Genomic DNA, 13157 nt, shown 5'->3' on the forward strand with positions numbered 1-13157 from the left:
AGCAAATAGAGTTCTCTCCTTTTTGTGATTTTTGTTTGTTTCCCCTGATTGCTTCAAATAGTTTTCCTACTTTTCAATTGCACTTTGTTGTTCAGTAAATAATTAACAGTTGATGTTAATTGTTTGACACAATACTAGGCTATTGTTATTCCAATCTATATGGAAGTGACAATTTAGAAAATAGTATTAGTCTACTCTAGAGGTTTTGAAAAGAATATGCATATTATGCAAATATTATATTGAATTGAAACTGCTTTTCATTTTTCAAAATAATTTTATGACTTAAGTGTGGGCTCTCCCTCAGGAAATAGCTTTGTATGAAACAATCGAGACTTTGCAAGCCACTGACAAAAATGTCTTCTCTCACAATCAGGCGTAGACCAATGGCTAGCCTAGTGTTGCAAATTATATTTGCAAGATTAGCTGATTGTAACACATCTGAAATCCTATCAAAATGATCCTGCCAGGCCTCCCGAGTGGCGCAGCGGTCTAAAGCACTGCATCGTAGTGTTGCGGCGTCACTACTGTTCTAGTTGCGATATTTACATTTACATTTTAGTCATTTAGCAGATGCTCTTATCCAGAGCGACTTACAGTTAGTTAGTGCATACATAATTTTTTTAATGTTTCATACCCCCCGTGGGAATCGAACCCACAACCCTGGCATTGCAAACGCCATGCTCTACCAACTGAGCTACATCCCTGCCGGCCATTCCCTCCCCTACCCTGGACGACGCTGGGCCAATTGTGCGCCGCCCCATGGGTCTCCCGGTCGCGGCCGGCTACGACAGAGCCTGGATATCAAAATCAACACAACTATATATAGCCTACTACAGCTCAATGGCCAAAGGCTGTGATTTTTATCCAATAGTACATAGCGCCAGTGTAAGCCTTAGCATCAATAGTGTCATCCTCCCAATTCCCTCCCATTGGCCCATGTGATTGGCATGTTTTGACATTGCCACTCAATATGGGCATTGTCGCCGGGGCAATAATAGCAGGGGTACATTGCCACTGCCTCGCACTCAGTGCACAGGTTACAGGTTTCCCTTTGAGCCCTCTTGATTGTGTTTGCGTGAAGGAACTTTTGTTCCATCGTTTAGTGTGGGGGGGAAATGGCCTTGCGACTGGTTTAGCTTCCTGTCCCATACAGGAAGTACAGCAGAATCCCCCCACTTCCTCCAACTTGGAGTCATCCAATACCACGGGCCGAACAATGGAATTCCAATGCTGCTGGCCTAAGAAAAGGCATTGTTTGTTGGTAGCCGGAGCCTATGCTTGTTTGGGGTCGATGTTTTTACTTGAGTGTGTGAGCTGACCCTGAACTAGGGACCACTCTCTGGGTGTGGTGTCTCTGTACTGTAAAAGCCCACTATTACTGACTCTTAAGTATACCCATGCTCCACTTTGAAAAGGGGACAACACACTTCAGACTACTTCAGTCAGAGTTTGTTTGAGACCACTTTGGCCCATGTTTTCCTCACTACATCTCCATCTGTTATTAGCCTTTGAGTCATATTGTACTACATTGTTGCTCTCCAACACAGTAAAACTTGTTTTTGAAGGTGGGAGTTGCTTATGGCGTGAAAAGCATTGGCGAGACTCCCAAAGGTGATGCTTGTTGACATATGTAGCCTAGAAAACTAATATTATTATTATTATTATTATTATTATTATTATTATTATTAAAACTGACCCAAGATCAGATTGTGCAGGGCCTCCCGCTACATGAGTTAGGAATGGAAGGTCATCCATGACTTGTGTTTATTTGTGATATTAATAGAATGGGTGTATGAATCAGTGCAAGGGATATTAATGCAAAGTTAACTCATGAGAGATACTTACAGCATGCACAAAAGTACTACAGTTATGGGAAACCACAATGACTTAATCGTCTTGACCCCATTCATTGCTAAATGAATAGTATGCATAGTAATAGTAATAAACTATTGTCAGAGCTTCTGTGAATAAATAGATGCAATAGCCTATTTTGACAGAACCTGAGTTTCTCCATCGCTCCTCCATCCACTGTTCTTGTTCCCTTCAGGTTCCAGGCTGAGGGCGGAGGTGGTGGAGGTGCCCCCGCTGATCGTCCACCACCCCTCAGACGTGGTGGTCAAGGTAGGCAGCCCCGCTACTCTCTCATGCCGTGCCGACGGCACACCCGAGCCCTCCATCGAGTGGTTCCGTAATGGCCAGCCCCTGGAGATGGACAAGCTGGACAGCCAATCGCGGCCCATCGTTCTGTCGGAGGGCAGCCTGTTCTTCCTCAGCGTGGTCCCTGGGAGGCGGAGTCAGTCACATGAGGGTGTGTACGCGTGCGTGGCAAAGAACAGCGCAGGCAAGGCCACCAGCCGCAATGCCTCTCTCTATATCGCAGGTAAGACTTTGGGGAAGTCTTTCAAACTAGATGGATCTATCTTGTCATACAATACCTTCAGAAAGTATTCACACCCCTTGACTTTTTCCACATTTTGTGTTACAGCCTGAATTTTACACACAATACCCAAAATTCAAAATTTCATGTCAAAATTGAATTATGTTTTTTGAAATGTTTACAAATTAATAAAACATAAAAAGCTGAAATGTCTTGAGTCAATAAGTATTCAACCCCTTTGTTATAGCAAGCCTAAATAAGTTCAGATCGCATAACAAGTCGCATAATAAGTTGCATGGACTCACTCTGTGTGTAATAATAGTGTTTAACATGATTTTTTAATGACTACCTCATCTCTGTAACCCACACATACAGTTATCTGTAAGGTCCCTCAGTCGAGCAGTGAATTTCAAACACAGATTCAACCTCAAAGACCATGGAGGTTTTCCAATGTCTCGCAGAGAAGGGTACTTATTGGTAGATGGGTAAAATAAAAAGCAGACATTGAATATCCCTTAGAGCATGGTGAAGTTATTAATTACACTTTGGATGGTGTATCAATACACCCAGTCACTACAAAGATACAGGCGTCCTTCCTAACTCAGTTGCCGGAGAGAAAGGAAAGCACACATGTATTTCACCATGAGGCCAATGGTGACTTTAAAACAGTTACAGAGTTTAATGGCTGTGATAGGAGAAAACTGAGGATGGATCAACAACATTGTAGTTACTCCACAATGCTAACCAAATTGAGAGTGAAATTGAAAATAAAAAATATTCTAAAACATGCATCCTGTATGCAATAAGACACTAAAGTAAAACTGCAAAAGACTTGGCAAAGAAATGAACTTTATGTTCTGAATACGAAGCGTTATGTTTGGGGCAAATCCAACCCATCACTGAGTACCACTCTTCATATTGTCAAGCATGGTGGTGGTGGCTGCATCATGTTATGGGTATGCTTGTCATCAGCAAGGACTAGGGAGTTTTTAGGATAAAAATAAACGGAATAGAGCTAAGCACAGGCAAAATCCTAGAGTAAAGCCTGGTTGCCTGCTTTCCAACAGACACTGGGAGACAAATATACATTTCAGCAGGACAATAACCTAAAACACAAGGCCAAATATACACTGAGTTGCTTACCAAGACAACATTGAATGTTCCTGAGTGACCTGGTTAGAGTTTTGACTTAAATCGGCTTGAAAATCTATGGCAAAACTTGAAAATGGCTGTCTAGCAATGATCAACAACCAACTTGACACAGCTTGAAGAATTTTTAAAAGAACAATGTGCAAATATTGTACAATCCAGGGGCCTCATTTATCAATCATGCGTAGGCACATCTGTGTATAAACCAAGCATGGATCATTTCCACCCAAAGTGTGTGATTTATCAATAGGAATGTTTGCTTGAGAGTGTTAGTAACTTTACGCACAGCCATGACTATGCACAGTGCCAAGTGGTGGAATAAGGGAACTACTTGTCAAGCGTAGAATGGGGAAAATATATGTTGAACATTTCAAAAATTGAGAGTAGTAATAATTGTATTTCCATTGTGAATTCATGCAACATATCTTGACAGTCATATACTTGACCATTTGTTACAATAATAATCCTTATAAAGTACAGTAATTTGTTAAATTAGAGGTACTTGTGTAAGTGAAACCATTGTTGAAATACTATAAAATACTGAGATAATGGGAAATTGAATGAGAGGCTGATCTTGCTGTTTGAAGATTTGGCACGCTGCATTTTGTAGAGAGCGCATTTATAGAGACAGGTGGGATTTTTTTGTTGTAGAAAGTACAGGTTGGCTCATCAGATATAATTTCCCAAAACCAATCTTAAATACATTTTGTGAGGATTTAAGACCTACTTTAAAAAGGCAAACGCATGCCATTCCGGTGCAAATCCAAGTGCTATCCACCCTCGGGTTTTTGGCAACATCCACTTTTCAGCAGGAGCTTGCCAATCGGTATCTCACAGCCCTCGATGAGCCAATGTTTTGAATGCAATCATCAGCAAAATGAACTGTAACATACAATTTCCATACACCATCGCACAACAGGTTGAAGTCGAGAGGGGTTTCTTTGCCAACAATGGGTTCCCAAATACGAACGGAGCAATAGACGGCACCCACATCGTCATAAAAGCACCATCCTAAAACTATTTAATCTATGTGAACAGAAAAGGCTTCCACTCTTAATGTGCATTTGATAGGTTATTTGGTGCACAAAAGACGCTGCTGAATGTGGTGGCCAGGTGGTACGCACAACTCGTTTGTTCTGCAGAACAGCAATGTTGGCCTATACGCCTACAGGAGGGAGCTGTTGAGGATGGATGGCTTATTGATGAGTGTTGCCTACTCATTTGAAATATATTTGCCATTGCTAAAGCAACTAATTGTCTTAATGGTCCTCTCTTTGTAGCTATGTTTGAATTTTTACTGGTCAAGCCACAACTGAGCGAGCCAAATATAACCTTTTGGTTGTACTCAATCTCTGACACTAGCACCTTTATTTCATTATTGGAAAATTATTTTTTTCTAAGCTTTTTTTGTTTATGACGTATTTCATGGTACGCCGTTGTATATTCCCCATAGGCTTTAAAGGGATGATTTTGACCATTTATGGTTAATTAGGGACGTTTTGAAATGCAAGTAGCCAAGGTCATGCACGGCACTGAGGCTGAGAACAATTGGTATTTATCAATGGTGATCTCCTACCGGTGTGCGTATGACGCTCGTAGGATTGTTTGATTAATTACATTTTTTCTATGCGTACGAACATTCTAAATTCCTTTTAGTAAGTAGTATTTTATAATAGTTTCTACACAATATTGTTAAATGAGGCCCCAGGTGTGCAAAGCTCTTAGACTTAACCAGAAAAACTAATCGTAATTGCTGCTAAAGGTGATTCTGACATCTCAGGGGTGTGAATACTTATGTAAATGAGACATTTCTGTATTTTGTTTTTAATAAATTGTCACAGATAATTGACCATATTTTCACTTTGTCATTATGGGGTATTTGTACAGTTGAAGTCGGAAGTTTACATAGACTTAGGTTGGAGTCATTAAAACTCATTTTTCAACCACTCCACAAATGTCTTGTTAACAAACTATAGTTTTGACAAGACGGTTAGGACATTTTTTCAACAATTGTTTACAGACAGATTATTTCACTTATAATTCACTGTATCACAATTCCAGTGGGTCAGAAGTTTACATACACTAAATTGACTGTGCCTTTAAACAGATTGGAAAATTCCAGAAAATGATGTCATGGCTTTAGAAGCTTATGATTTACATCATTTGAGTCAATTGGAGGTGTACCTGTGGATGTATTTCAAGGCCTACCTTCATACTCAGTGCCTCTTTGCTTGACATCATGGGAAAATCAAAAGAAATCAGCCAAGACCTCAGAAAAAAAATGGTAGACCTCCACAAGTCTGGTTCATCCTTGGGAGCAATTTCCAAACGCCTGAAGGTACCACGTTCATCTGTACAAACAATAGAACGCAAGTATAAACACCATGGGACCACGCAGTCGTCATACCGCTCAGGAAGGAGATGCATTCTATCTCCTAGAGATGAACGTACTTTGGTGTGAAATGTGCAAATCAATCCCAGAACAACAGCAAAGGACCTTGTGAAGATGATGGAGGAAACAGGTACAAAAGTATCTATATCCACAGTAAAACCAGTCCTATATCGACATAACCTGAAAGGGGGCTCAGCAAGGAAGAAGCCACTGCACCAAAATCACCATAAAAAGCCAGACTACGGTTTGCATCTGCAGATCGTACTTTTTGGAGAAATGTCCTCTGGTCTGATGAAACAAAAATAGAACTGTTTGGCCATAATGACCATCGTTATGTTTGGAGGAAAAACGGGGCTGCTTGCAAGCCGAAGAACACCATCCCAACCGTGAAGCATGGGGGTGGCAGCATCATGCTGTGGGGGTGCTTTGCTGCAGGAGGGACTGGTGCACTTCACAAAATAGATGGCATCATGAGGAAGGACAATTATGTGGATATATTGAAGCAACATCTCAAGACATCAGTCAGGAAGTTAAAGCGGGGCGCAAATGGGTCTTCCAAATGGTCAATGACCCCAAGCATACTTCCAAAGTTGTAGCAAAATGGCTTAAGGACAACAAAGTCAAGGTATTGGAGTGGCCATCACAAAGCTCTGACCTCAATTCCTATAGAAAATGTGTGCGCAGAACTGAAAAAGCATGTGCGAGCAAGGAGGCCTACAAACCTGACTTAGTTACACAAGCTCTGTCAGGAGGAATGGGCCAAAATTCACCCAACTTATTGTGGGAAACTTGTGGAAGGCTACCCGAAACGTTTGACCCAAGTTAAATAATTTAAAGGCAATGCTACCAAATACTAATTGAGTGTATGTAAACTTCTGACCCACTGGGAATGTGATGAAAGAAATAAAAGCTTAAATAAATCATTCTCTCTACTATTATTCTGACATTTCACATTTTTAAAATAAAGTGGTGATCCTAAATGTCCTAAAACAGGGAATTTCTACTGGGATTAAATGTCAGGAATTGTGAAAAACTGAGTTTAAATGTATTTGGCTAAGGTGTATGTAAACTTCCAACTTCAACTGTATGTAGATGGGCTGTACACAACAAAATGTGGTCAAGGGGTATGAATCAAGGGGTATGAAGGCACTGTAAATGCCAAGATACCATGCAAAAGTAATTGCACACTAGGATGAAGAGAGGTACCATCACGCTGTTATAGATCATGTGAGTGAAGAGACTATGTATCTGTCTCCGCAGTGTGCAGTAACTAATCAACCACGCAAAATATTGATTAGCTGAATCATGTGTGCTTATACTGAGATGGAACCAAAGCCACACAAGGCTGCTTTCCAGGACAAGGACTGTGGAACCCTATGCCAGATGGATGTGAAAATGTGGCCTTAGAATAAATTCTGTTGTCTTAGTTGTATGGCTCTCTGTGGCTCCTACATTCTGTCCCATTCACTTCCTCTCTACCTCCATGCTGATCTTTAACGTGATATCAAGCTCATATATACGATCCTTGAGGTCAACAGGAAGCCCCCAGTATCCACAGACCCACAGAATCCTGCTCCAGAGAGAGAGAGAGCGAGATTGTCTGTGTGATTACTGAGAATAAGTAAAGGGGGTCCAATGTCAATGTTTACTCCCTCTCCAGGACAAACACTCTGCTAAATGACCCCTGACCCCCAGCCTCTGTTTGCACCCAAAACAGGGTCACCCAGAGACCGCTGGATTCCTGAGCTGGATGGTATAATTAGTGGCTGATTGACTTGTTGGGGGAACTTCCCTGGAGCAGCACATTTGGTGGTGGAGGTATAGAGACATTGGGACAATAGACAGTGGTACTTAATTTAGATTCAGTTGGCAGATCGACAGTACTTTAGAGAACAGTAGCAGATCGATTGTGGTATATTTAGCATTTAACCTTTATTTATCCAGGTTAGTGTCATTAAGATAATCGTGCAATCGTGACCTTTGTCAGTATAGTTGAACTGGTTAGGAAAAGTAGCCTATACAGCAGTGAACTGTGCATCACTGTTAATTCAAGAGTTGGGCTAAGTTCTCTTTCATTTCCAGTTCAAGAATAGCCTTATCTACATTTTAAAGAACTCCAGCTTTGGATCATTCCTTAATATTTTGCTAAACAAAAGATTGGAGATATTCTACTAGTACTTTATGGCACCATACGTGTGCCAAAATACTTTTTGTCTCATGATTCCATGTGGTGTCGCAATGGAACACCTATGTTATGACATCAGTGAAGATTTAAACAGGCATCATAAACATAAGGCCATTGTCTCTGTCCTTTTGGATATAATGGGAGGAAGCTCCTTAGACCTTCAACTATGTATTCCGTGTACAGAACATCTGGATATTTGGAGCTGTGTGATGTATGGTAATGGTTTTGTAAAAAATAATAATTCGATGAGGTTATTGTAAGCCTTGCTTGTTTTCGGTGGTCAAAACTCTCATTTGTGGGAAGCCAATTCAAGCAGGCAGTGATGTGTGTTGTGCTGGGCACGTTTCCCAGGCAATGTTTATGAACTACAGGCTTGTAGACTAACTTTGACGTTTTCGTGCAATGTGCTGTTATGGCATTGTGCACTAGCTAGTCTCAGACCCACTGCTTATGAATGGACCTCCTCTGTGGTGTGTTCTTCCAGCTCTGCGTGAGGAATTCCGGGTGCAGCCCAGTGACGTGGAGGTGGCTGTTGGGGAGGTGGCGGTGATGAACTGCAGCCCGCCGGTGGGACACCCCGAGCCCAACGTCACCTGGAGGAAAGACGGGGTCCCTATCAACGACACCGACCCGCATTACACTGTGAGACCTCCTTTAAACATAGTTACATGCTTTTTAGGGGTTTGTATTGTTTGGAAATGGGAAATTAACAGTGGGAAAGTTGTCAGTCTGTGCATTTCAGTGCAGGATATGTATTTTCAAAACATGTAGCTTTTTCCATATTTTAATGAATCTATCGAACTTTTGTTAATTTCCCGAGGTGGCAGGAGCTGAAATGTATTCCACACCAACCTGGGGGAGTTCATCATACTGTTTTGTTTGATTACTTATTTCTCAAATCCTGATGTGGTATCATCAATTTACCAATAGAGGGCATTGTTGTACAAAAGTTTGATTAAAACCACAGGCCGCTTCATTCATTTTCGTGCTTCATTAATAAAAGAGGACCTATCACCTTCGACTAAAAATTTAAACAAAATCATAATTTATCCTCTGCAATGGCAAATTCAGTAGCATTGTGGTTAGTATCTCTGCTTGGCACTCAGCATTATGGAGATAGATTGGGGGTAAGGCCCTGCGATAGACTAGTGTCCTGTCCTGGGGGTGTACTTGTACATCAAGCTGTTCACTCTACAGAAACAGGAGATAGCCGAGGCTCGTGCAAGGCTATTTATCCTCTGCAATAAACCTTTTTTAACTATATGTGATTGATACCCATGTGACCTATAGGCACTGAATGGGAAGTTGATCATTGCCCCAGCCCAGAAGAATGACTCTGGCGTGTACATCTGTGTGGCTTCCAACACTGTGGGTGTAAGAGAGAGCAGGGCCGCCCGCCTGTCTGTCCTAGGTAAGATAAACCCTGACCCCATGTACAGTACATCACCATTTTAGAAATAACCTTTTCACACTACTTAACAAAGAGCTGCAGTTATTTTCAGAATGGGTGGCAAGGAATAAGTTAGTTTTAAATATTTAAAAAACTAAAAGCATTGTATTTGGGACAAATCATTCACTAAACACTAAACCTCAACTAAATATTGTAATGAATGATGTGGACATTGAGCAAGTTGAGGTGATTAAACTGCTTGGAGTAACACTGGATTGTAAACTGTCATGGTCAAAACATATTGATACAACCTTAGCTAAGATGGGGAGAAGTCTGTCCATAATAAAGCGCTGCTCTGCCTTCTTAACAACACTATCAACAAGCTAGGTCTTACAGGCCCTAGTTTTGTTGCACCTGGACTACTGTTCAGTCGTGTGGTCAGGTGCCACAAAGAGGGACTTAGGAAAATTACAATTGGCTCTGAACAGGGCAGCACGGCTGGCCCTTAAATGTACACGGGGAGCTAACATGAATGATATCCATGTCAATCTCTCATGGCTCAAAGTAGAGGAGAGATTGACTTAATCTCTACTTGTTTTTGTAAGAAGTGTTGACAAGCTGAATGCACCGAGCTGTCTGTTTAAACTACTAGCACGGACACCCATGCATACCCCACAAGACATGCCACCAGAGGTCTCTTCACAATCCCCAAATCCAGAACAGACTATGGGAGGCGCACAGTAATACATAGAGCCATGACTACATGGAACTCTATTCCACATCAGGTAACTGATGCAAGCAGTATAATCAGATTATTATTATTATTTTTTTACATATTATGGAACAGCTGGGACTGTGAAGAGACACATACACACACATAGGTACAGACACACGCATACACACACAGGCGCTAGCACACGCACTCTACACACACGTACATTGTAATATTGTTGTATGGTGGTATTATACATTTTGTATTGTAGATATGTAGTGGTGTAATAATGTTATATGATTAACTGTCTTATATTTTAATGTAATGTAAGTGCCTTAATGTGTTTGGACCTCAGGAAGAGTAGCTGCTGCCTTGGCAGCAGCTAATGGGGATCCCTAATAAATACAAATACTACTGCTCCAAGCTGTACTGTGCTGGCCTGATTATGCATCCACCATAGTTGCTGGAAATGACAATGTGAAAAGAACTGAGTCAGCACAGTACAGTTTGGGACTGCACAACAGTGTGAAAAAGGTATGTCATGCTGCAAAGAATGTTTGCTATTGATAAAAGGGATAACATGGAATTGAATGCATAGAGGTATGATATGACTAACCATACTTTTCGTATTTGCCCATGCTTTCTCAATCCCCAGCCAAGCCAGTGTTGGTGCTAAAGCCTCAGGATGTGTCGGTGGGGATGGGGGAGTCTGCCCAGTTCAACTGTGAGGCTAAAGGAGATCCGATGCCTGCTGTCGAGTGGAGCCGCGAGCAGGGCCTTCTGCCCAATGGCAGGTCTGATTCTTGATTCAACTAAAAAAGCTTTGTCCATTAACTGTACATTAGACTAAAAACTGTCATTGACATGAGGTGCATATCTTGACATCAGCTGCATATGTAACATTAAAAAACAATTACAAAAGACATGGAAAATGTATTAAAAATGGGTTTTGGATTAATTTGCAACGTCTGAGATCGTGCTTTTGAAAATAATTTGGTATCGTAATCTTCAACCATATTTTTACAGTGACTATCTCTCAGCTTAGCTACTGCACAGTACATATGTAATGAAATGCAATACTTAGTATACTGTTCAATAATATGTAATTCTTTGATTTCTAATAATTTCATGCAGTTGCTATAGTGAATGTTGTGCTGATTTCTGTGTCATGTCTGTAGGTATCTAGTGAATCCTGACCAGAGCCTCCAAATCCACTATGTGACATCACTGGATTCTGGGAGGTACACCTGCACAGCTGTCAACGACGTGGGGGTAGTCACTGCTAGTGCACAGCTACAGGTGGAGGGTAAGAGTGCTTAGCTTGGGCCTTCACCGCTACATTTATGTGTTGTGTATTAGTTGAATATGTAATGTACAGTGTTTATGTTGTATACAGCAGGACTGTGTGTCTAAGACAATTTCGCCTCAGTGAAATTACAGTTTATCCTATCCTACCCTATTTCCTTACAGCTAAATATAATAGAATATATTTATTTATCCTAAGGGAACAGAAATATACAGCAAAGACCATATTATTCACAATACTTTTTTATGATGTCCGTGAGATGGCGGCGGAAATGAGTGTTGTTCTAAAGGAAAACATTTTTAGGATCACTATGGAACTTTATATGGAGTTTAGTTTGTGTCCATTTCAGTGCCAGTAGGGAACTTCCATTTATGAACAGAAAAGTGTACAATATTATTTTCTATGACGATTTTTCTCCCTCCTTCACAGAAGCCGCAAGTACCAGACAGAGGGACCTTCACAGAGAGTTGTCGGTCCTGCGTGTGGCTCTGGAGAATGTGACGTTGCTGACTCCAAACTCCAACATGTCCCAAGTGCAGTGGAAGGTACGGAGATCAGACGTCATATGGAGGCGCATCTATTATTATGAAAACTGTTAGTTATTAACCTTTTGCTGAACTAAGATTGAGGTCTGCCATTTTTCATGTTTGTTCAGAACATTATTTTCATGTCACAGAGAACGTTCAAATAATGCGGATTTAAGGTTGTCTTTTTTGGGTTTCTACTCTCCAGAAATTCATATCTTATAACTGTGGCTTTCCTCTTGTTTTGTTCCTTTCAGCTCCAGTCTTTCCAAACCCAGCCTCACTACCTGGATGGTTTCGAGGTCCTCTACCGCTCTTTCCTGCCTGCCATTTCGGACTGGGCTGCTAAGAGGGTTGTACTACCCAACTTCCAAACACTGGTCGGCCCGCTCAAGAGGGGCTACAAGTATGAGTTCAAAGTGCGTCCCTATGGCAGCAGCCTGTACGGCCGGGAGAGCAATACCAGGTGTCTAGGTGTACCTGAGACAGGTAAGGGTTCATAACGGTTAGAGTTGGCTGTTTGTTATCAACTCTAAAGACACATTTATTAAAATATAGGTGTTTCTTTGGAGACTGTAGCTCAGGAGTAGTCCAACTTTATAGTGCTATTTTGCACTAAGAAGATATGTTTTGAATCAAGATGGGTCGTGTGTGTGTGGTTTTTACACATGTATTGTTATTTTCATGACACTCCTTCTTCCCACAGTGCCTAGTGCCCCACCTCAGGCCATCTCCATAACGATGACCCCTGAGCACAATGACACGGTCCATGTGACCTGGAAGCCTCCCCCCCATGAAGCTCACAACGGCATCATCCAGGGATACCAGGTAAGAAGAAGATGGCAAAAAAAAACGTTTACCTTCTTGTATCTGTGCTTGAAAAAGTTACTCCAGCACACTGGCATTATTGTATGCTCCACAATGTGTTTTATGAAATGTTTGAGAGAATGCAAGAAATTCCAGTGTGAGTTTTTTTCTGTATGTTCAGTACCTGACATAATAAATTCACATTCACACATTCTAATGAGATATTGTATTAACAGGGCGTCCGTCCTATGCAACCCTGGCCTGCAGGCTTTTGTTCAAGTGCAAGACACCTGATTCAACTAATCAGTCTTGATA

At 41.3% G+C, this 13157-nt stretch overlaps 1 protein-coding gene across 1 annotated transcript in view; it reads left to right on the top strand.

The window, feature by feature from the left end:
* The window catches only part of LOC311135856 (roundabout homolog 4-like), a gene marked incomplete at its 5' end in the record, with an annotated part of 31685 nt that overhangs the window by 3217 nt on the left and 15311 nt on the right, over positions 1-13157 (top strand). Inside the window, 8 exons of the mRNA XM_084169879.1 lie at positions 2048-2380; positions 8588-8745; positions 9394-9514; positions 10861-10999; positions 11384-11511; positions 11941-12056; positions 12293-12524; positions 12742-12863. Coding sequence (XP_084026005.1) covers positions 2048-2380; positions 8588-8745; positions 9394-9514; positions 10861-10999; positions 11384-11511; positions 11941-12056; positions 12293-12524; positions 12742-12863 — 1349 coding nt within the window. The remainder of the gene's footprint in view (positions 1-2047; positions 2381-8587; positions 8746-9393; positions 9515-10860; positions 11000-11383; positions 11512-11940; positions 12057-12292; positions 12525-12741; positions 12864-13157) is intronic.

Source organism: Coregonus lavaretus (genome assembly GCF_964263955.1).
Source record: "Coregonus lavaretus genome assembly, chromosome: 10".
NCBI lineage: Eukaryota > Metazoa > Chordata > Actinopteri > Salmoniformes > Salmonidae > Coregonus > Coregonus lavaretus.